The sequence below is a fragment of the Crinia signifera genome, chromosome 4 (genome assembly GCF_055691185.1).
Source record: "Crinia signifera chromosome 4, ASM5569118v1, whole genome shotgun sequence".
Classification (NCBI taxonomy): Eukaryota; Metazoa; Chordata; class Amphibia; order Anura; family Myobatrachidae; genus Crinia; species Crinia signifera.
Genome location: NC_139220.1, coordinates 312,178,234 through 312,200,433, shown reverse-complemented (window position 1 = coordinate 312,200,433; position 22,200 = coordinate 312,178,234). Strand labels below are relative to the sequence as shown.

The 22,200-nt window shown below is 49.0% G+C and overlaps 1 protein-coding gene across 1 annotated transcript; it reads right to left on the bottom strand.

The window, feature by feature from the left end:
* Window positions 1-2,630: 2,630 nt before the first annotated feature.
* On the bottom strand, window positions 2,631-20,533 carry LOC146072839 (transmembrane 4 L6 family member 4-like). Its single transcript, XM_083180025.1, has 5 exons — window positions 20,351-20,533; window positions 18,461-18,526; window positions 4,637-4,800; window positions 3,619-3,813; window positions 2,631-3,035 (listed from the first exon to the last, which is right to left on the bottom strand). Exons 1-4 carry the CDS (start codon window positions 20,531-20,533, stop codon window positions 3,621-3,623), a joined length of 606 nt encoding a protein of 201 aa, XP_083036151.1. The 3' UTR covers window positions 2,631-3,035; window positions 3,619-3,620.
* Between the last annotated feature and the right edge of the window lie 1,667 nt (window positions 20,534-22,200).

The window sequence follows — 22,200 nt, the reverse complement described above, 5'->3', positions numbered from 1 at the left end:
TGTGAGGAGGAGTGGCAGGGGAGAGAGATGTGAGGATGAGTGGCAGGGGGAGAGAGATGTGAGGGGGAGTGGCAGGGGGAGAGAGATGTGAGGGGGAGTGGCAGGGGGAGAGAGATGAGGTGGAGTGGGAGAGGGATGTGTGAGGAGGAGTGGCAGGGGAGAGAGATGTGAGGATGAGTGGCAGGGGGAGAGAGATGTGAGGGGGAGTGGCAGGGGGAGAGAGATGTGAGGGGGAGTGGCAGGGGGAGAGAGATGAGGTGGAGTGGGAGAGGGATGTGAGGTGGAGTGGCAGGGGGAGAGAGATGTGAGGAAGAGTGTCAGGGGGAGAGAGATGTGAGGAGGAGTGGCAGGGGGAGAGGGATGTGTGAGGAGGAGTGGCAGGGGAGAGAGATGTGAGGATGAGTGGCAGGGGGAGAGAGATGTGAGGGGGAGTGGCAGGGGGAGAGAGATGTGAGGGGGAGTGGCAGGGGGAGAGAGATGAGGTGGAGTGGGAGAGGGATGTGAGGTGGAGTGGCAGGGGGAGAGAGATGTGAGGAAGAGTGTCAGGGGGAGAGAGATGTGAGGAGGAGTGGCAGGGGGAGAGGGATGTGTGAGGAGGAGTGGCAGGGGGAGAGGGATGTGAGGAGGAGTGGCAGGGGGAGAGGGATGTGAGGAGGAGTGGCAGGGGGAGAGGGATGTGAGGAGGAGTGGCAGGGGGAGAGGGATGTGAGAAGGAGTGGCAGGGGGGGAGAGATGTGAGGAGGAATGGCAGGGGGGGAGAGATGTGAGGAGGAGTGGCAGGGGGAGAGAGATGTGAGGGGGAGTGGCATGGGGAGAGAGATGTGAGGTGGAGTGGGAGAGGGATGTGAGGTGGAGTGTCAAGGGGAGAGAGATGTGAGGAGGAGTGTCGGGGAGAGAGATGTGAGGAGGAGTGTCAGGGGGAGAGAGATGTGAGGAGGAGTGGCAAGGGGAGAGGGATGTATGAGGAGGAGTGGCAGGGGGAGAGGGATGTGTGAGGAGGAGTGGCAGTGGGAGAGGGATGTGAGGAGGAGTGGCAGGGGGAGAGAGATGTGAGGATGAGTGGCAGGGGGAGAGAGATGTGAGGATGAGTGGCAGGGGGAGAGAGATGTGAGGGGGAGTGGCAGGGGGAGAGAGATGTGAGGGGGAGTGGCAGGGGGAGAGAGATGAGGTGGAGTGGGAGAGGGATGTGAGGTGGAGTGGCAGAGGGGGGAGAGATGTGAGGAGGAGTGTCAGGGGGAGAGAGATGTGAGGAGGAGTGGCAGGGGGAGAGGGATGTGTGAGGAGGAGTGGCAGGGGGAGAGGGATGTGTGAGGAGGAGTGGCAGTGGGAGAGGGATGTGAAGAAGAGTGGCAGGGGGAGAGAGATGTGAGGAGGAGTGGCAGGGGGAGAGAGATGTGAGGAGAAGTGGCAGGGGGAGAGAGATGTGAGGAGGAGTGGCAGGGGGAGAGATGTGAGGAGGAGTTGCAGGGATGTGAAGGGGAGGGAGGCAGAGATCGATATGGGAGAAAGACAGAAAGAAGAGGAGGAGGCAGAGAGGAGAGAAATGGGAGTAAAATGGGGAAGAGAGATGTGAAAGAGAGGCCAGAGAGAAGATATAAACACAGCAAAGCTGAGAATTGTAGCTACCCAAAACACTAGTGTGTGTTTATATACAGTATATATATAGGTGCAGTATGAAGACAATTTGCATTACTGCCATATGTATTTTATATGACACAGCAGGAAGGATCCACCTACACAGGGTGCGTGAGTGTGCTGACAAAAAGGGACATGGCCTCATTATTTTATCACCCCAGTGCATCCTGATTAAGCACCCAAACAATATATATATAATTCCCCCCATCTACTTAAAGGGCCCCATACATTAGCAAATAATTGCGACAATTTTCAGATATGGAGATGATTGCCACAATTAATTTTAGATGTGTGGGCTCCCTCTTTTGGCAATCCCAATCAAAATCGCCAATCGATTGCTTAATCAGGTTTTTAAACATGTTTAATAATCTGGTATTATCTGCAGATCTTTGTTATATGTGTGGGCATTCCCAATTCGTATTCTTCATCTATTTACATTATGTACAGCAATCGATTGGGCAATTTCCAGATATGAAGATGCAATCTTTAGATGGAAAAATCTGCCGATCACTGAAATAAATCTGTAATGTGTGGGCAAAGTCAGATAGATTGTAAAATCCATTTATCTGGCCAAAAAAATCCCTGGATCTGGAAATCCATAAATTGTGATTGCTGCTATATGGGGCCCATTACTCCAACAGCTGCCCATGTCCGCCCAGTTACATCCTCAGCTCTAAACTCCCAACTGCTGCAACTGTCGCTTCACAATCTGCTCTTTTTTTTTTAAGCAACTTTATTTGAAAGGGTGCTGTCCTCTACACCCTTTTCCGAAATGGCTGGTATACCACCAGTGGACCATTGCCAAGGTGAATCTGTGCCACCCAGGATGAACGCCTGTGAGCCACCCCGGGGTGTGCTCAATTTTATATTTTGCAAATCATACAGTCTGGTTTTAAATGTTTAAATTAAATGTCATTTTTTTTATTTTTATTATTCAAAATTAAAACAAAATTGTATGATGAACGATGTTAATGTTCTTATTTGAAACTGGCTCACCATTGGACTAGACGTTGGACCTGAAAGGGTTAATATGCAGGGTCCCTACACCACCCACCAGTGTAACACGGGCTGTACCAGTCTATTATCTGGCCCAGCCACACACAGTCTGGCAAATATAAACTTTTATCAATTTGAGAATAAACCGCGACCTTTGCTGTTATTGTGGTTTTATTCACAAAGTCCACATGAAAGTCCAGACACACACACACACACACACACACACACACACACACAATGGAGATCCCCCGCCAGGGTTTGTTCATGAAATGCCTTGTTCATCTTGTTCCCATGTCTCCACAGCAACAAACAGTAGATAATATAAATAGTTCCCCTTCCACAGGGAGAGAGGGCATCGGCAGGGTGAAGACAGCGGGCAGGCGCTGCGTTTACATTTCTGGGACCTTTTTTGGGTAAAAAAAGGAAATAAGATTGTATCAGCATTAGCAAATATGTATTTAACGTAAGTACTGGCCATATATAATATTACGTATGGAATGTATTTCATTTCCCGTAGGTATAACAAACTTTGTAGTGTTTATTATCGCCCTAACATTCCCAGTGTACCCCACTCATGCTATAAAATAGGGCCCAGACAACTACGCTATAGATGTGTCAGCTTTAATGATAACCAAAAATATGGCTGCAGCGTCAATATACCTGTTATTCAATGGAAACTGTAGGCCCCACCCCCACAATCCTGGTCCCGCCCCCTCTTAATCAGCTAAATAAAGAACCTTAAATTAAATACAGACACAGTAATGCCATTTGATTCGGGATTACACCCCCCTCCCTCCCTCCATAACAGCAGGGGTGGTGGTGATGGGAATGCTCTGATCTCCCAAACCAGGCCATTACCCTCTTGCATCCACCCATGCCGTGATGCTAGGTGAAAGAAGTGCACTGTATACCAGACTACCCTTCTCCATATGCATGAACACTAGCTACACGTCCATGACACTCTTGTATTACAAGGCATAGACTCACATTCACACTTTCTTCTGGCAGGTGCCGCACAGGGAGCCGAACAGACCGTTGATCACCAGGATAAGGCACAGGACCACTTGGATAATGCTTGCCGCCATAATGGTGGAGAAGAAGATGATGTTGAACTCAACCACGCCCTTTGGTGACAGGCAGCGTGTCCAGGACTCTTTGGTGAAAAGGTAGCCTCTGTCCGGGCTGCGAGGAGAGGAGGAGACATGAGGTATAAAATTGTACAACCACATACTGCTATAGTGGGATACAACAGGGTGATCATTTCTGATATACAGGAGCAGTTTTCCAGGAGCGATTGGTGGTTGTCACAGATTTTGCGACTCTAAAATAACCCCCATTATTACCATCACCGACCAGCATGGAGAATGGACAATTGCAGACCCTCCTCAGTAGTAGTTGTGAATGCAAATATTTGACACACTTGTGTACTTACGTATGCTTAGAACCAAACCATGTGCAGTGGACACAAAAGACGCCCTACAGAGGGTTCAACAGTGACGCAGAGCTGGCTTGTAAGACCGTTTGACCCATCTAGTCCGCCCTAAACACATGTACATGCACACACCAGGATTCATTTTTATTGGGAGCCAATTAACCTACCAGTATTTTTTTTTTTGAATTGTGGGAGGAACCCAGAGAACCCAGAGGAAACCCATTCAAGCATGGGGAGAATATACAGACTCCACAGAATTGTGGCCATGGTTGGAATTAGACCCATGACCTATAATATTAACTATTACTGTTCTATCTAGAGATGGGTGGTTCATTCTTCCTTAAATACAAACACACCCAAACTTGGGGGGTTCCCAGCCGAAATGAGTCCCAGTACGTAATCACTTTGGTTATGAAATGGAACTACTGTAAGTCCCGGCTCCGGTTGTTGTCAGTTTTGGAACTTGGGTTTTTGAAAACCAGACTCAGGTATTGGATTACATGCAAACAAGTCCATGATTTTAGATTGAGGGTTGGGCTATATTTTCTTTAGCACATTGGACCATAGTCTCACCTTGTATACTCTCTCTCCAGTTTGAAAGGGGTCGTCCAGCGTGGATCTGCATTGACGAACTGGAAATAACACATGGGGCCGTTGAGTAGACCCAACAATGAGGTTACAAATCCGTAGACGGCCCCGCACCAAGCCACTGCAGCCAGGATGAGAGAGACTAACATCTGGGGAAAAATAAGAGCATTACTTAATTTTTTTTGTATGTTTTATGCAATTTACGTATTTCTCTACCCACCACAAAATGCATCATAGAAAAACAAGACTACGATACTGTAGATACATAAAATGTCAATGATAAGATGCAAAGGAGGCTGCTGGGATGCAATCCATTTATACATGCTCGGATGTCTGCAATTGTGGGTTCTTCTGGAAGTACGTGTGGTAGAAATAGCACATCGAGGTCCAATTAGAACAAATTTGGATTTATATGTTTTTTATCTTAATATAATTCTGTTTTTGCCAGTGTCTGTATGACATTAGTCTGTTTACATGCTCTTGTTCTGCTGAAAGTCCGGGCTGAGGACCAGGGCTGCCGAGAGGGGGGGAGCTGGGTACTAATTACCCAGGCCTGGGCTTGCTAAAGGAGCCTGGCGGGGGCCCTGGTCCGACACCCCCCCCCCCCCCCCGGGCAGCAGCAGCACACACCTCCACAGCATGTGGTGTGCTGACAGCAGGCTCAGCATGAGCGTTTCACTGACAGCGTGCGAGCTCATGCTGAGCCTGCTGTCAGCACAGCACAGGGGGGGGGGGGGACACAAAATAAGGGTGTTTTTCACCCCCTCCAAACATTTTGGGCGTGTGGCCTAATCGTGACATTTTACCGGGGCCCGGCATACCTTTCGGCTGCCCTGCTGAGGCTTGATGCCCACCAACGCTGGTGATCCCCATACTCTGGCATATGAGAATGTTCTCTGTTCACCTACTACAAGTGAACAGCCCCCAGACATTTTCTCTCCACCATTCAAATGGCATTTACAGAGCAACAAACTGGAAATCAAAATCCCATTCTCGTATGTGTCCCGTTATCATCATCATTGCCATCATTATCATCATCATCTCCTTCACCATCACCATCCAAATCTTCATCACAGTCATCTGTTCCCATTATGATCCTCAACATCATCAATGTCATCATCCTCCTCCTCATCATACCTTCATCACCATCAGTATCCCCATTATCAACACAACCATCATGACCATCTACATCATCATCATCATCATCATCAACAACATTATCCTCATTAACACCACCACCATCCTATTATTACCATCATCATCATCATCATAACTGTCTACACCATAATGATCACCATCATCATCACCACTATTACCTTCATCATCATCCTCATCATCATACCATGAACACCTTCATTACATTCATTATACCTATCAATATCATCTACACCATCATTCTCATCATCAGCAAAATTCTTCTCCTACTCATCATCATAAAAATGATGATCACAATCATCCTCATCATCATCACCTCCATCATCACCATTATCATACCCTCATCATCATCATCATCATCATCATCATCATCATCATAACTATTATCATCACCATCTACACCATCATAAACCTCATCATCACCATCATCATACCATCAAAATCATCATTATCATCATAATAATCATCACCATCATCACCACCATAATGCTCATCATAACCATCAACATTATCATCACTATCATTGTCACAACCATCCTCATCACCATGTACACCATCATCATCATTATCATAACCATCATCATAACCCTCTACACCAGGCTTGTCCAACCCGCGGCCCGCGGGCCACATGCGGCCCAGGTCGGCTAGTAATGCGGCCCAGTGAAATTCGTAAGTAGAAATGTCAAACTCGCGGCCTGAGAAAATCTGAAAAGAGAAAAGAAAATCTGCTGGGAACAGGCTTCAATGGCTGTTGTGGGGCATGATGTTTCTTCTGAAGCCCGGTCCCAGCAGTCCTTTGCGGAGGTGCTCGGGTGCACGGGTGACGTCACCACACACCCGCGCACTGACGCACAGCGCTTACACGAGGTCAGGCGCCAAAAGGAGTCGGTGGAGGCTGGCACTCTACGTGCAGTCGGCGGCCATAGGGAGGGAAGAAAAGCAAAGCATATCTGGCGGCATAAAGACGGCGCTGAGTCCTGCTGAAGTGCTGAAGGTGGAGGGGCGGACGGCGCAGCAAAAATAGTAAGACTTAATACAGGTCGGGTGGGGTGGCGTGGTTTGGGGGGGTGAAGAAGAGGAACTGTGGGGGCATATGTGTTATCTGGCACTGTGGGGGCAGGCATATGTGTTATATGGCACTGTGGGGGCATATGTGTTATATGGCACTGTGGGGGCATATGTGTCATATGGCACTGTGGGGGCATTTGTGTTATGTGGCACTGTGGGGGCATATGTGTTATCTGGCACTGTGGGGGCATATGTGTTATCTGGCACTGTGGGGGCATATGTGTCATTTGGCACTGTGGGGGCATATGTGTTATCTGGCACTGTGGGGGCATATGTGTATCTGGCACTGTGGGGGCATATGTGTCATTTGGCACTGTGGGGGCATATGTGTTATATGGCACTGTGGGGGCATATGTGTTATATGGCACTGTGGGGGCATATGTGTTATCTGGCACTGTGGGGGCATATGTGTTATCTGGCACTGTGGGGGCATATGTGTTATCTGGCACTGTGGGGGCATATGTGTTATATAGCACTGTGAGGGCATATGTGTCATATGGCACTGTGGGGGCATATGTGTTATCTGGCACTGTGGGGGCATATGTGTTATCTGGCACTGTGGGGGCATATGTGTCATATGGCACTGTGGGGGCATATGTGTTATCTGGCACTGTGGGGGCATATGTGTTATATGGCACTGTGGGGGCATATGTGTTATCTGGCACTGTGGGGGCATATGTGTTATCTGGCACTTTGGGGGCATATGTGTCATTTGGCACTGTGGGGGCATATGTGTTATCTGGCACTGTGGGGGCATATGTGTTATATGGCACTGTGGGGGCATATGTGTTATCTGGCACTGTGGGGGCATATGTGTTATCTGGCACTGTGGGGGCATATGTGTTATCTGGCACTGTGGGGGCATATGTGTTATCTGGCACTGTGGGGGCATATGTGTTATCTGGCACTGTGGAGGCATATGTGTTATATGGCATTGTGGGGGCATATGTGTCATCTGGCACTGTAGGGCATATGTGTTATATAGCACTGTGGGGGCATATGTGTCATATGGCACTGTGGGGGCATATGTGTTATCTGGCACTGTGGGGGCATATGTGTCATATGGCACTGTGGGGGCATATGTGTCATATAGCACTGTGGGGGCATATGTGTTATATGGCATTGTGGGGGCATATGTGTTATCTGGTACTGTGGGGGCATATGTGTTATCTGGCACTGTGGAGGCATATGTGTTATATGGCACTGTGGGGGCATATGTGTTATCTGGCACTGTGGGGGCATATGTGTCATATGGCACTGTGGGGGCATATGTGTTATCTGGCACTGTGGGGGCATATGTGTTATCTGGCACTGTGGGGGCATATGTGTTATCTGGCACTGTGGGGGCATATGTGTTATATGGCACTGTGGAGGCATATGTGTTATATGGCACTGTGGGGGCATATGTGTTATATGGCACTGTGGGGGCATATGTGTCATATGGCACTGTGGGGGCATATGTGTTATCTGGCACTGTGGGGGCATATGTGTTATCTGGCACTGTGGGGGCATATGTGTTATCTGGCACTGTGGGGGCATATGTGTCATTTGGCACTGTGGGGGCATATGTGTTATCTTGCACTGTGGGGGCATATGTGTATCTGGCACTGTGGGGGCATATGTGTCATTTGGCACTGTGGGGGCATATGTGTTATATGGCACTGTGGGGGCATATGTGTTATCTGGCACTGTGGGGGCATATGTGTTATCTGGCACTGTGGGGGCATATGTGTCATTTGGCACTGTGGGGGCATATGTGTTATCTGGCACTGTGGGGGCATATGTGTTATATGGCACTGTGGGGGCATATGTGTTATATGGCACTGTGGGGGCATATGTGTTATATGGCACTGTGGGGGCATATGTGTCATATGGCACTGTGGGGGCATATGTGTTATCTGGCACTGTGGGGGCATATGTGTTATCTGGCACTGTGGGGGCATATGTGTTATCTGGCACTGTGGAGGCATATGTGTTATATGGCACTGTGGGGGCATATGTGTTATCTGGCACTGTGGGGGCATATGTGTTATATGGCACTGTGGGGGCATATGTGTTATCTGGCACTGTGGGGGCATATGTGTTATCTGGCACTGTGAGGGCATATGTGTTATCTGGCACTGTGGGGGCATATGTGTTATCTGGCACTGTGGGGGCATATGTGTTATCTGGCACTGTGGGGGCATATGTGTTATCTGGCACTTTGGGGGCATATGTGTTATCTGGCACTGTGGAGGCATATGTGTTATATGGCATTGTGGGGGCATATGTGTCATCTGGCACTGTGGGGGCATATGTGTTATATAGCACTGTGGGGGCATATGTGTTATCTGGCACTGTGGGGGCATATGTGTCATATAGCACTGTGGGGGCATATGTGTCATATGGCACTGTGGGGGCATATGTGTTATATGGCACTGTGGGGGCATATGTGTTATCTGGCACTGTGGGGGCATATGTGTCATATGGCACTGTGGGGGCATATGTGTCATATAGCACTGTGGGGGCATATGTGTTATATGGCACTGTGGGGGCATATGTGTTATCTGGCACTGTGGGGGCATATGTGTTATCTGGCACTGTGGAGGCATATGTGTTATCTGGCACTGTGGGGGCATATGTGTTATCTGGCACTGTGGAGGCATATGTGTTATATGGCACTGTGGGGGCATATGTGTTATCTGGCACTGTGGGGGCATATGTGTTATCTGGCACTGTGGGGGCATATGTGTCATATAGCACTGTGGGGGCATATGTGTTATCTGGCACTGTGGGGGCATATGTGTTATCTGGCACTGTGGGGGCATATGTGTCATATGGCACTGTGGGGGCATATGTGTCATATAGCACTGTGGGGGCATATGTGTTATCTGGCACTGTGGGGGCATATGTGTTATCTGGCACTGTGGGGGCATATGTGTTATATGGCACTGTGGGGGCATATGTGTTATATGGCATTGTGGGGGCATATGTGTCATCTGGCACTGTGGGGGCATATGTGTCATTTGGCACTGTGGGGGCATATGTGTTATCTGGCACTGTGGGGGCATATGTGTTATCTGGCACTGTGGGGGCATATGTGTTATATGGCACTGTGGGGGCATATGTGTTATATGGCACTGTGGGGGCATATGTGTCATATGGCACTGTGGGGGCATATGTGTTATCTGGCACTGTGGGGGCATATGTGTTATCTGGCACTGTGGGGGCATATGTGTTATCTGGCACTGTGGGGGCATATGTGTCATTTGGCACTGTGGGGGCATATGTGTTATCTGGCACTGTGGGGGCATATGTGTATCTGGCACTGTGGGGGCATATGTGTCATTTGGCACTGTGGGGGCATATGTGTTATATGGCACTGTGGGGGCATATGTGTTATCTGGCACTGTGGGGGCATATGTGTTATCTGGCACTGTGGGGGCATATGTGTCATATGGCACTGTGGGGGCATTTGTGTTATGTGGCACTGTGGGGGCATATGTGTTATCTGGCACTGTGGGGGCATATGTGTTATATGGCACTGTGGAGGCATATGTGTTATATGGCACTGTGGGGGCATATGTGTTATATGGCACTGTGGGGGCATATGTGTCATATGGCACTGTGGGGGCATATGTGTTATCTGGCACTGTGGGGGCATATGTGTTATCTGGCACTGTGGGGGCATATGTGTTATCTGGCACTGTGGGGGCATATGTGTTATTTGGCACTGTGGGGGCATATGTGTTATCTGGCACTGTGGGGGCATATGTGTATCTGGCACTGTGGGGGCATATGTGTCATTTGGCACTGTGGGGGCATATGTGTTATATGGCACTGTGGGGGCATATGTGTTATCTGGCACTGTGGGGGCATATGTGTTATCTGGCACTGTGGGGGCATATGTGTCATTTGGCACTGTGGGGGCATATGTGTTATCTGGCACTGTGGGGGCATATGTGTTATATGGCACTGTGGGGGCATATGTGTTATATGGCACTGTGGGGGCATATGTGTTATATGGCACTGTGGGGGCATATGTGTCATATGGCACTGTGGGGGCATATGTGTTATCTGGCACTGTGGGGGCATATGTGTTATCTGGCACTGTGGGGGCATATGTGTTATCTGGCACTGTGGAGGCATATGTGTTATATGGCACTGTGGGGGCATATGTGTTATCTGGCACTGTGGGGGCATATGTGTTATATGGCACTGTGGGGGCATATGTGTTATCTGGCACTGTGGGGGCATATGTGTTATCTGGCACTGTGAGGGCATATGTGTTATCTGGCACTGTGGGGGCATATGTGTTATCTGGCACTGTGGGGGCATATGTGTTATCTGGCACTGTGGGGGCATATGTGTTATCTGGCACTTTGGGGGCATATGTGTTATCTGGCACTGTGGAGGCATATGTGTTATATGGCATTGTGGGGGCATATGTGTCATCTGGCACTGTGGGGGCATATGTGTTATATAGCACTGTGGGGGCATATGTGTTATCTGGCACTGTGGGGGCATATGTGTTATCTGGCACTGTGGGGGCATATGTGTTATATAGCACTGTGGGGGCATATGTGTCATATGGCACTGTGGGGGCATATGTGTTATATGGCACTGTGGGGGCATATGTGTTATCTGGCACTGTGGGGGCATATGTGTCATATGGCACTGTGGGGGCATATGTGTCATATAGCACTGTGGGGGCATATGTGTTATATGGCACTGTGGGGGCATATGTGTCATATGGCACTGTGGGGGCATATGTGTTATCTGGCACTGTGGGGGCATATGTGTTATCTGGCACTGTGGGGGCATATGTGTTATCTGGCACTGTGGGGGCATATGTGTCATTTGGCACTGTGGGGGCATATGTGTTATCTGGCACTGTGGGGGCATATGTGTATCTGGCACTGTGGGGGCATATGTGTATCTGGCACTGTGGGGGCATATGTGTCATTTGGCACTGTGGGGGCATATGTGTTATATGGCACTGTGGGGGCATATGTGTTATCTGGCACTGTGGGGGCATATGTGTTATCTGGCACTGTGGGGGCATATGTGTCATTTGGCACTGTGGGGGCATATGTGTTATCTGGCACTGTGGGGGCATATGTGTTATATGGCACTGTGGGGGCATATGTGTTATATGGCACTGTGGGGGCATATGTGTTATATGGCACTGTGGGGGCATATGTGTCATATGGCACTGTGGGGGCATATGTGTTATCTGGCACTGTGGGGGCATATGTGTTATCTGGCACTGTGGGGGCATATGTGTTATCTGGCACTGTGGAGGCATATGTGTTATATGGCACTGTGGGGGCATATGTGTTATCTGGCACTGTGGGGGCATATGTGTTATATGGCACTGTGGGGGCATATGTGTTATCTGGCACTGTGGGGGCATATGTGTTATCTGGCACTGTGAGGGCATATGTGTTATCTGGCACTGTGGGGGCATATGTGTTATCTGGCACTGTGGGGGCATATGTGTTATCTGGCACTGTGGGGGCATATGTGTTATCTGGCACTTTGGGGGCATATGTGTTATCTGGCACTGTGGAGGCATATGTGTTATATGGCATTGTGGGGGCATATGTGTCATCTGGCACTGTGGGGGCATATGTGTTATATAGCACTGTGGGGGCATATGTGTTATCTGGCACTGTGGGGGCATATGTGTTATATAGCACTGTGGGGGCATATGTGTCATATGGCACTGTGGGGGCATATGTGTTATATGGCACTGTGGGGGCATATGTGTTATCTGGCACTGTGGGGGCATATGTGTCATATGGCACTGTGGGGGCATATGTGTCATATAGCACTGTGGGGGCATATGTGTTATATGGCACTGTGGGGGCATATGTGTTATCTGGCACTGTGGGGGCATATGTGTTATCTGGCTCTGTGGAGGCATATGTGTTATCTGGCACTGTGGGGGCATATGTGTTATCTGGCACTGTGGAGGCATATGTGTTATATGGCACTGTGGGGGCATATGTGTTATCTGGCACTGTGGGGGCATATGTGTCATATGGCACTGTGGGGGCATATGTGTCATTTGGCACTGTGGGGGCATATGTGTTATCTGGCACTGTGGGGGCATATGTGTTATATGGCACTGTGGGGGCATATGTGTTATATGGCACTGTGGGGGCATATGTGTTATCTGGCACTGTGGGGGCATATGTGTTATATAGCACTGTGGGGGCATATGTGTCATATGGCACTGTGGGGGCATATGTGTTATCTGGCACTGTGGGGGCATATGTGTTATCTGGCACTGTGGGGGCATATGTGTTATCTGGCACTGTGGAGGCATATGTGTTATCTGGCACTGTGGGGGCATATGTGTTATCTGGCACTGTGGAGGCATATGTGTTATCTGGCACTGTGGGGGCATATGTGTTATCTGGCACTGTGGGGGCATATGTGTTATCTGGCACTGTGGGGGCATATGTGTTGTATGGCACTGTGGGGGCATATGTGTTATCTGGCACTGTGGGGGCATATGTGTCATTTGGCACTGTGGGGGCATATGTGTTATATGGCACTGTGGGGGCATATGTGTCATTTGGCACTATGGGGGCATATGTGTTATATGGCACTGTGGGGGCATATGTGTTATATGGCACTGTGGGGGCATATGTGTTATATGGCACTGTGGGGGCATATGTGTTATCTGGCACTGTGGGGGCATTTGTGTTATATGGCACTGTGGGGGCATATATGTTATATGGCACTGTGGGGGCATTTGTGTTATATGGCACTGTGGGGGCATATGTGTCATTTGGCACTGTGGGGGCATATGTGTTATATGGCACTGTGGGGGCATATGTGTTATACTGTATGGCACTGTGGGGGCATATGTGTTATATGGCACTGTGGGGGCATATGTGTCATTTGGCACTGTGGGGGCATATGTGTTATCTGACACTGTGGGGGCATATGTGTTATATGGCACTGTGGGGGCATATGTGTTATCTGGCACTGTGGGGGCATATGTGTTATCTGGCACTGTGGGGGCATATGTGTTTTCTGGCATTGTGGGGGCATATGTGTTATCTGGCACTGTGGGGGCATATGTGTTATCTGGCACTGTGGAGGCATATGTGTTATATGGCACTGTGGGGGCATATGTGTTATCTGGCACTGTGGGGGCATATGTGTTATCTGGCATTGTGGGGGCATATGTGTTATATGGCACTGTTGGGCATATGTGTTATCTGGCACTGTGGGGGCATATGTGTTATCTGGCACTGTGGGGGCATATGTGTTATATGGCGGAATGTTATTTTTTACTTATTCTCTGTGTCAGAATGTGAATTTCGGCTTATTCTCTGTGTCAGAATGTGAATTTTGGCTTATTTTCTGTGTCAGAATGTGAATTTTGGCTTATTTTCTGTGTCAGAATGTGAATTTCGGCTTATTCAGAATGTGAGAAACAATGTCAAACATCTCACTAACTTCATTTCCAAGTTAGTTTAATGTGTTAACTATGTTTTCTATGTTTTTTGGGATGATCAGGTATCGTTACTGTTATTTTATTTTATGTGCGGCCCAAACCAACTTTTCATCTTCTAATGTGGCCCAGGGAAGGTGAAAGGTTGGACACCCCTGCTCTACACCATAATGATCACCATCATCCTCAGCACTATTATCTTCATCATCATCCTCATCATCATACCAAGAACACCTGCATTACCATCATTATACCTATCAATATCATCTACACCATCATTCTTATCAGCATAATCCTCCTCCTCCTCATCATCATCATAACCACGATGATCACAATCATCCTCATCATCATACCAAGAACACCTTCATTACCATCAAACCTATCAATATCATCTACACCATCATTCTTATCATCAGCATAACCCTCCTCCTCCTAATCATCATCATCATCACCACCATCATCATCAACACCAAAATCATCATCATCACAACCAACATCATCATAACCATCTACACCATCATGATCACAATCATTCTCATCATCATAAAGATCACCCCACCATCATCATCGTTACAGCAGCATCATCATCACAACCATCATTATCATCATCATTATAGCTATCATCACCCACATGAACACAATCATCCTCATCATCATAACGATCACCACCACCACCATCATCATCATAACCAACACCAGCATCATCATCACAGCCATCATCATCATTATAACCATCTACACCATCATGATCACAATCATCCTCATCATCATCAACACCACCACCATCCTCCTCCTCACCATCCTCACCACCAGCATTATCATACCACCATCATCATCATCATCATCAACACTAGCATATTCATAATCACAACAATCCTTGCCATCATGACCATAATCATCCTCACCGTTATCGACATCACTGTATAATTATAAATTGCCACAAAGCTCCAGAGCAGCAGATAGCCATTGAAACAAAATACAACACATACAGATGCCTTACCAAATGTGTCCTCAGGCAACAGCACTTTCCCACACTCCCTCTCATCCCCTTGCTCTTCAATGTCGGAAGACACTACTGCTAGATGCTCCTCTCGTGTATCTTCTGAATTTGTCTCCATTTTATCTTCTCTACACAACACAAATGTCCATGGCGATCTTTGGCAAGTGCGGGAATCACTCCACTGGTGCTATCGCCAGGGATCCATCAGTTCTTAGAGGATCAGTCTTGTTGAGGTGCTCCCCAAGACTAAATGTACTGTCTTCAGATGAGGCACTTCCTATCATTCTCCAATAGCTACTGGCTGGCTCGAAGGGAACTTACCCAGACCATCTTAACAGCATTATGGGCCTCTAAGCAAACCTGCACGAGATTTGAAATAGCCGCCGACCTGCTTTAAATACAGCCGGGCTACCCACTGCTCTTTGCCAGGCTATCTCCGACCTCTGGCTGGCTGTCCCCGACCAATGGTGGGCTGTCCCTGCTTTCTTTCTGTATTTCACCGACCTCTGCCCTGCTGTCCCCGACCTCTGCCCTGCTGTCCCCGACCTCTGCCCGGCTGCACCTGACCTCTGCCCGGCTGTCCCCGACCTCTGCCTGGCTGCACCTGACCTCTGCCCGGCTGTCCCCGACCTCTGCCCGGCTGCACCTGACCTCTGCCCGGCTGTCCCTGACCTCTGCCCGGCTGACCCCGACCTCTGCCCGGCTGCACCTGACCTCTGCCCGGCTGCCCCAGACTTCTGCCCGACTGTCCCCGACCTCTGCCCGGCTGCACCTGACCTTTGCCCGGCTGTCCCTGACCTCTGCATGACTGTCCCTGACCCTAAGCCCATGCGAAAAGACAGCCCTGAAATTATCCATTTGGAGAAATTGCATGTTGCCCATCTGTGTTGGCAGAGATTGGAGATAGGAGCAGATGGGGACTAAGCTGGTATTTTGATGGGCTTTTAGTACTTTATATTGATCCCTAAAGTGATATTATCCTACTGTGGTTTTTTAGGAGATTTATTGAAGGCCGTGTAGATGGAGATAGGGTTTGGGGCTTGCCTGCAACTAGTGAACGCACATGCATAGAAGCAATTTTTAAGGTGGACTTCGTAGGCCATGTACAGATGGAGCCACTGTCGTTACTAGCTGGTGGGCGCTGGTGGTAGGCGGCCCATTCTTGGCGTATGTGGTGGCGCGGGATGACAATAGTGGCAGCGGGAGCCGTTCTAACATCTGTAGTGTTCTTTTTAAACCTTTTGATTGCTGAGTTACACCTAAGTTAAATACGAGGAAAACATTAAGGGCGAGATGCACTAAGCATTGAAAAGTGATAAAATGGAGAGTGATAAACCACCAACCAATCAGCTCCTACCTGTCATTTTTCAAACACTGCCTGTAACATGGCAGTTAAGAGATGATTGGTTGGTGGTTTATCACTCTCCATTTTTTCACTTTTTAAGCTCCGTACATCTGGCCCTAAACCTGACAATGACTTCTAACAAACTGCTGAGCTTTCGGTCCACTGGCAACTCTAACACCTATTGTATACACTCGCGGCACACCTTGCTTGGAAATTGCAGAGAACTGTCACCTAGTTTGCTGCACTTTATATTGTTCGCATGTTTTCATGCACAGCCCTTTTTATAGCCTTCCTGTACAAATGTCACTTAGTACTGTCATTTCGACCAATGGCGATTTTGTCCTTTTTCATCCGATTTCAATGGATCAGGCTGAGAAATCAGATGAACAGATGCGCCGCCTTGCGAATCAAGCAGAATAACCCCCAGTGTCAAAATCGCACGTGTCTGACCTAATCCGATGCGCAGTCCCGTGAGCCTGAAGATTGGAAGGGCTGCACTCTAGATATGTTAATTGGCCACCCTGAAGCAGGCTTGGCTGGGATAGCATGTGATACATCGTATGATACATATGATGTATCGTATGCAGCCTTGCTGCCCAGGAAGCTGCCTGGTGGTTCAAGGGAAATCACATGGGACTACTCCCCTCGGAGATGTGGCACTAGTGTATGGGGGCCATTATTTATGTAGACCTGCACCCATAACAGCTCCAACATCTTCATCTTACTGCGATCATTGTGCGGCATATGCCTGAAATACTGTATTACATAACCTGCATTTTGTTTGGGGCATACTATAGCTTGTTATATTTGGACCCCCCATCAAAATCATGTGCCTGCTCCTGCCGCCCTGAACCCCCCCAATCAGCAGTTACATCGTCCTCTCTTCTACTACTTCTTCTCACCAGCACTTCCTCCTCCCCCTCTATCTCCTCCCGTCTCCCTCCTCCCCCTCTATCTCCTCCAATGTCTCCCTCCTCCTCCTCTATCTCCTCCCAAGTATCCCTCCTCCCCCTCTATCTCCTCCCATGTCTCCCTCCTCCTCTATCTCCTACCAAGTCTCCCTCCTCCCCCTCTATCTCCTCCCAAATATCCCTCCTCCCCCTCTATCTCCTCCCACGTCTCCCTCCTCCCCTCTATCTCCTCCCATGTCTCCCTCCTCCCCTATCTCCTCCCATGTCTCCCTCCTCCCCCTCTATCTCCTCCCAAGTATCCCTCCTCCCCCTCTATCTCCTCCCATGTCTCCCTCCTCCCCCTCTATCTCCTCCCATGTCTCCCTCCTCCCCCTCTATCTCCTCCCATGTCTCCCTCCTCCCCCTCTATCTCCTCCCACGTCTCCCTCCTCCCCCTCTATCTCCTCCCATGTCTCCCTTATACCCCTCTATCTCCTCCCCCTCTATCTCCCCTTCACCATGGACCTGCAACCCCACCACTAAGCCCTGCGCCCTACCCCAGGGACATCTCCTTACCTCCAATCACATGATCACACTAAAGGATGTTCTAGTGAAGGTGGGATGTTTCCCATAGGAACCAATCAGATTCAATCTATTATCTTCTAGAAGGTGCTAAATTAATAACAAGAAGTAGAATCTGATTGGTTGCTGTGGTCAGCACCCCATCTTCAATAGAACTCCGTTCTTAGTAAATTTACCCCCAAACCTCCACCCTGCCCACTTCCTCGTTCCAGGATTCCAGTGCAACCTAGTAACCAACAGGACAACAGTGTTATCTGTGTTATCTTCTGCTGGTATCAGTATGTATATAGTAATAATAACAACGCCGTTATCTCACCCCGCAGCGGTTGTTGCAGCTCCTTCGCTTCCCGGTGTACTGGATGAAAAGTGCTGAAATCAGGACCTACAATTACAGAAAGACATAGCAGTAACCAGGACCATCCCGCCATCCACCGATCATGTCAGACATTCAGTCCCACTGGGAGATGCTCACATACAGATGGGGTTTGCCCGCCACGGAGCTTGCCCACTGTGTGTGGCGCTGGGGGTGAATCCTATGAGGAAGGCTGAATCTGGTGCAAAGTAATCCTCCTTTTAAATTATTTATAATAGATTACGGCCAGACATACTGTGGGTCATTCCGGGTTCCATTGGTCCAGTGTAGGAAAGGTGGAGATGTTGGGTCATTCTGGGTTCCATTGGTCCAGTGTAGGAAAGATGGGGATGTGAAAGGCCATATTACCATATAAAAGCTTAACCAATAATATCAGTGGGCATTACCGGGAATTGGTAGGCCCCTCTCGCCACTGGGCCCTGCAGCAGCTGCACCCAATACACCCTCTGTAAACTATGACAATGTTAATAGTTTTTTCAACTGAGGGGTAGATGTATGAAGCGGTGATAAGGGAGGAGAAGATAGAAGTTGTCCCTTTTTATACCCAGCCTGTAACTTAACAGTCAGAAGCTGATTGGCCGGTGATAAAGTACCAGGCACTTTATCACTTCTCCTCTCTTATCACTGCTTCATACATCCACCCCTGAATTTATAAAAGTCAACTGAATCCTTCGACTCACAAGTGAGTGGGTTAGCACAAACCAGGCTTTGAGACATACCCATCACCTCTCAGCCCCGAAGTGGCGGCCCTCGCTACACCCTCTGTTCTTATGACACTGCTACTGTTTTTACTAATACCCCTTTTACACCGCCACAAAATCCGGGTCAGCGGCGGGTCAGACCCGGATCTTCGGCGGTGTAAATCCCTAACGCCGTGTCCCTTTACACGGGACTTCTACCCAGGTCCTGACCTGGGTAGAACACGGCTAGGACCTGGGTAGAGGGCGGTGTAAATGGGAACGCCGGGTCGGATGACCCGGCTCCCATTTACATGAATAGGGAACGTCCAACCTGCGGACCGCAGCGTCCGCAGGTTGGACGGGTTGTCAGCCTGACACTGACAGCCGGCGCTGCTGTCTGCTATACCCTGCAGACAGCAGCAGCGGCGGCGGGGGAGGGAGGTGAACGGATGCCTGTGTGCGGCATCCATTCACCTCCTGTGCGACGGCGGGGGAAGTGTGCGTGGGGACTGGGGGCAGCCTAGCAGCTTACCTTAGTGCTGGGCTGCCCCCAGCAGCGTTCCGGTCCGGCGGCGGCGGTGATTGGCGCTTGGAGATGACATCATCCTGTCATCTCCAAGCACCGGGAGGGGGGGGGGCGGGTGCGGGCCGGGCTGTCCGCCCGGTGTAAATTGCACTAAACGCCGGGTCGCAACCGGCTTGAACCTGGGTCTTAAAAAGCCGGGTGCGACCCCGCGTTTTGGTGTAAAAGGGGTATAACTGAGGGGCAGATTTATTAAGCTTGGAGAAGAGATAAACTGGAGATAAAGCGGAGAAAAGGTAAAAGGAGATAAAGCACAGCCAATCAGCTGTGTTTGAAAAAGACAGTTGGGAGTTGATTGGCTGGTGCTTTATCTCCTTTTACCTTTTCTCCGCTTTATCTCCAGTTTATCTCTTCTCCAAGCTTAATAAATCTGCCCCTCAATTCATAAAGGTCAACAGAAATGTCCAGCTCACAAGTAAATGTGTTAGAAGAAACCAGGCATTACCAAGCACCCATCACCTCCCAGTCCCTTTACTATAGGCTTTAGACAATTACAAGTAAACAATTACCCATACCCCCCCCCCTTTCCTCTTATGTAATTTTCTTCTGATAGGGATGTTTCCGCCTTACCACAACTCCGCTTCCAAGAAGACCCCCGAAGTAGAGGACCTCCTGGGTGAGCCTCTCGGATGAGTGGCTCACGGCATCAGTGCTCCAGCCTGGGAAGAGGAGCAGAATATTGCAGATCATACAGAGCCCACAGAACGGGTACAAGGACACAGCCAGGAACGTTGCGCAGGTGCCGGTACACATGATTTCTGGGGGGCAGCGCGTATTACGTGGAAGGTAAAGAGAAGAGCAGGCAGGCTGGGCAGAGAGCTCCGGAGATGGGAAGAATGTGCATTGGATCGGTGGGATGTCTCTGTCCCCAGCTGCTCCTTCCTTATTGCTGCTTGAGTCACTGTCATAAACAGAGTGAAGTTTGTACCTGACTTATTCCATTTATAGCATCATGGCGTGTATGTGTGTAAGCAGCATTCCCCAGTGTAACATTCCTCCTGCTTACCCCCTGATTACATACTGTCAGTGGATACATTAGGGCAATTGTGCTGGGGCATAGGTAGGTGGCGCGGGGATGTGATGGCGTTATCAAGTGGCCATGGCTCCTCCCGCCACTATACAAAGCAGAGATTACCAGCAGTGTACAGTGTAAGTCATCAGCAGTGAGGCACTGATGTGCTGCTGTCAGTGAGGTGGAGATGTGCTGCTGTCAGTGAGGCAGGGATGTGCTGCTGTCAGTGAGGCAGGGATGTGCTGCTGTAAAATGTCAGCCATGCTGCATAAAATGCTGGGTGTTCCCCTGAAGGCACCACAGGAGGTATTATATGTATAAGGGGCATCAAGCAGGTAATTTAAAAGTAATTAGAAGCCTTACTATGGGGCATCATTTGTAAGGAGCATTTTTGTGTGTAGACATAAACTGATGTCAGTGGCATAACTGTGTGTTGTATAATATGTAATAGGCATTACAGTGTGTTATGTTATATGCAATAGGCATTATGGTGTGTGGTGTAATATGTAGTAGGCCTTACGGTGTGTGGTATAATTTGTAATAGGCATTACGGTGTGTGGTATAATATGTAATAGGTATTACAGTGTGTGGCATAATGTGTCCTAGGCATTATGGTGTGCAGCTTAAAGTAAAATTACAATTACAGTATGTGTGGCATACTATGCAATGAACATTATGGTTTGTGGTATATTATGTAATAGGCATTACAGTGTGTGGTATAATATGTAATAGGCATTATAGTGTGTAGCTTAAATAAAATAAGAATTACAGTATGGGGGCGCATTTTTAACTATTCATACTGGGAGACAAATTGCCTAAAAATTACCATTTGTTTCAAAATGCCAAAAGGTGGGAGGGCAGGAGGTCTACAGTGTCTCGGTAGACAATCAAAAGGTCGATAACTATTGGTTGACAGTCAAAAGGTCAACATGGTCAAAAGTTTTAGATGAAATTTGTCGACATGGTCAAAGGGTCTACAGTCATAAAAGGTCGGCGTGGTCAAAAGTTTGACATGAAAAAGGTAGACATGGTCAAAGGGTCTACAGTCAAAAAAGGGCGGCGTGGTCGGAAGATCAACAGTCGAAATTTTGACTAGGTCAAAAGGTCGATATCATACCTCCCAACTTTCGAAGTTTTGGAAGCGGGACGATGGGGGCATGGCCTATACTCGCGGCTCTTCCGCGAGGCCACGCCCCCCTTTTGCCGCTATGGGGGCATGACCCAGAGGCTCTGTGAGCCTCTAGCCATGCCCCCAGTCCCCTGGCTGCGGGAATAGACGCTGTGCGCATGCGCACAGCGTTTATTCCCCGCTGCTTAGCAGCTGACAGGGGGGGACTCCCAACCGCCCCCCCACACCGCGGGACACTGCCGCCCGCGGGTGGGACATCGGGACAGGCCCTGACAATCG

Excerpts from the sequence above, each read along its gene's own strand:
- LOC146072839 (XM_083180025.1), bottom strand. The coding sequence starts at position 20,533 with ATGTGTACCGGCACCTGCGCAACGTTCCTGGCTGTGTCCTTGTACCCG. Across the intron at positions 18,527-20,350 it reads TTCTTGGAAGCGGAGTTGTG|GTCCTGATTTCAGCACTTTT; the intron begins GTAAGGCGGAAA and ends CTGTAATTGTAG. Across the intron at positions 4,801-18,460 it reads GCTGCAACAACCGCTGCGGG|ATGTTAGTCTCTCTCATCCT; the intron begins GTGAGATAACGG and ends ATTTTTCCCCAG.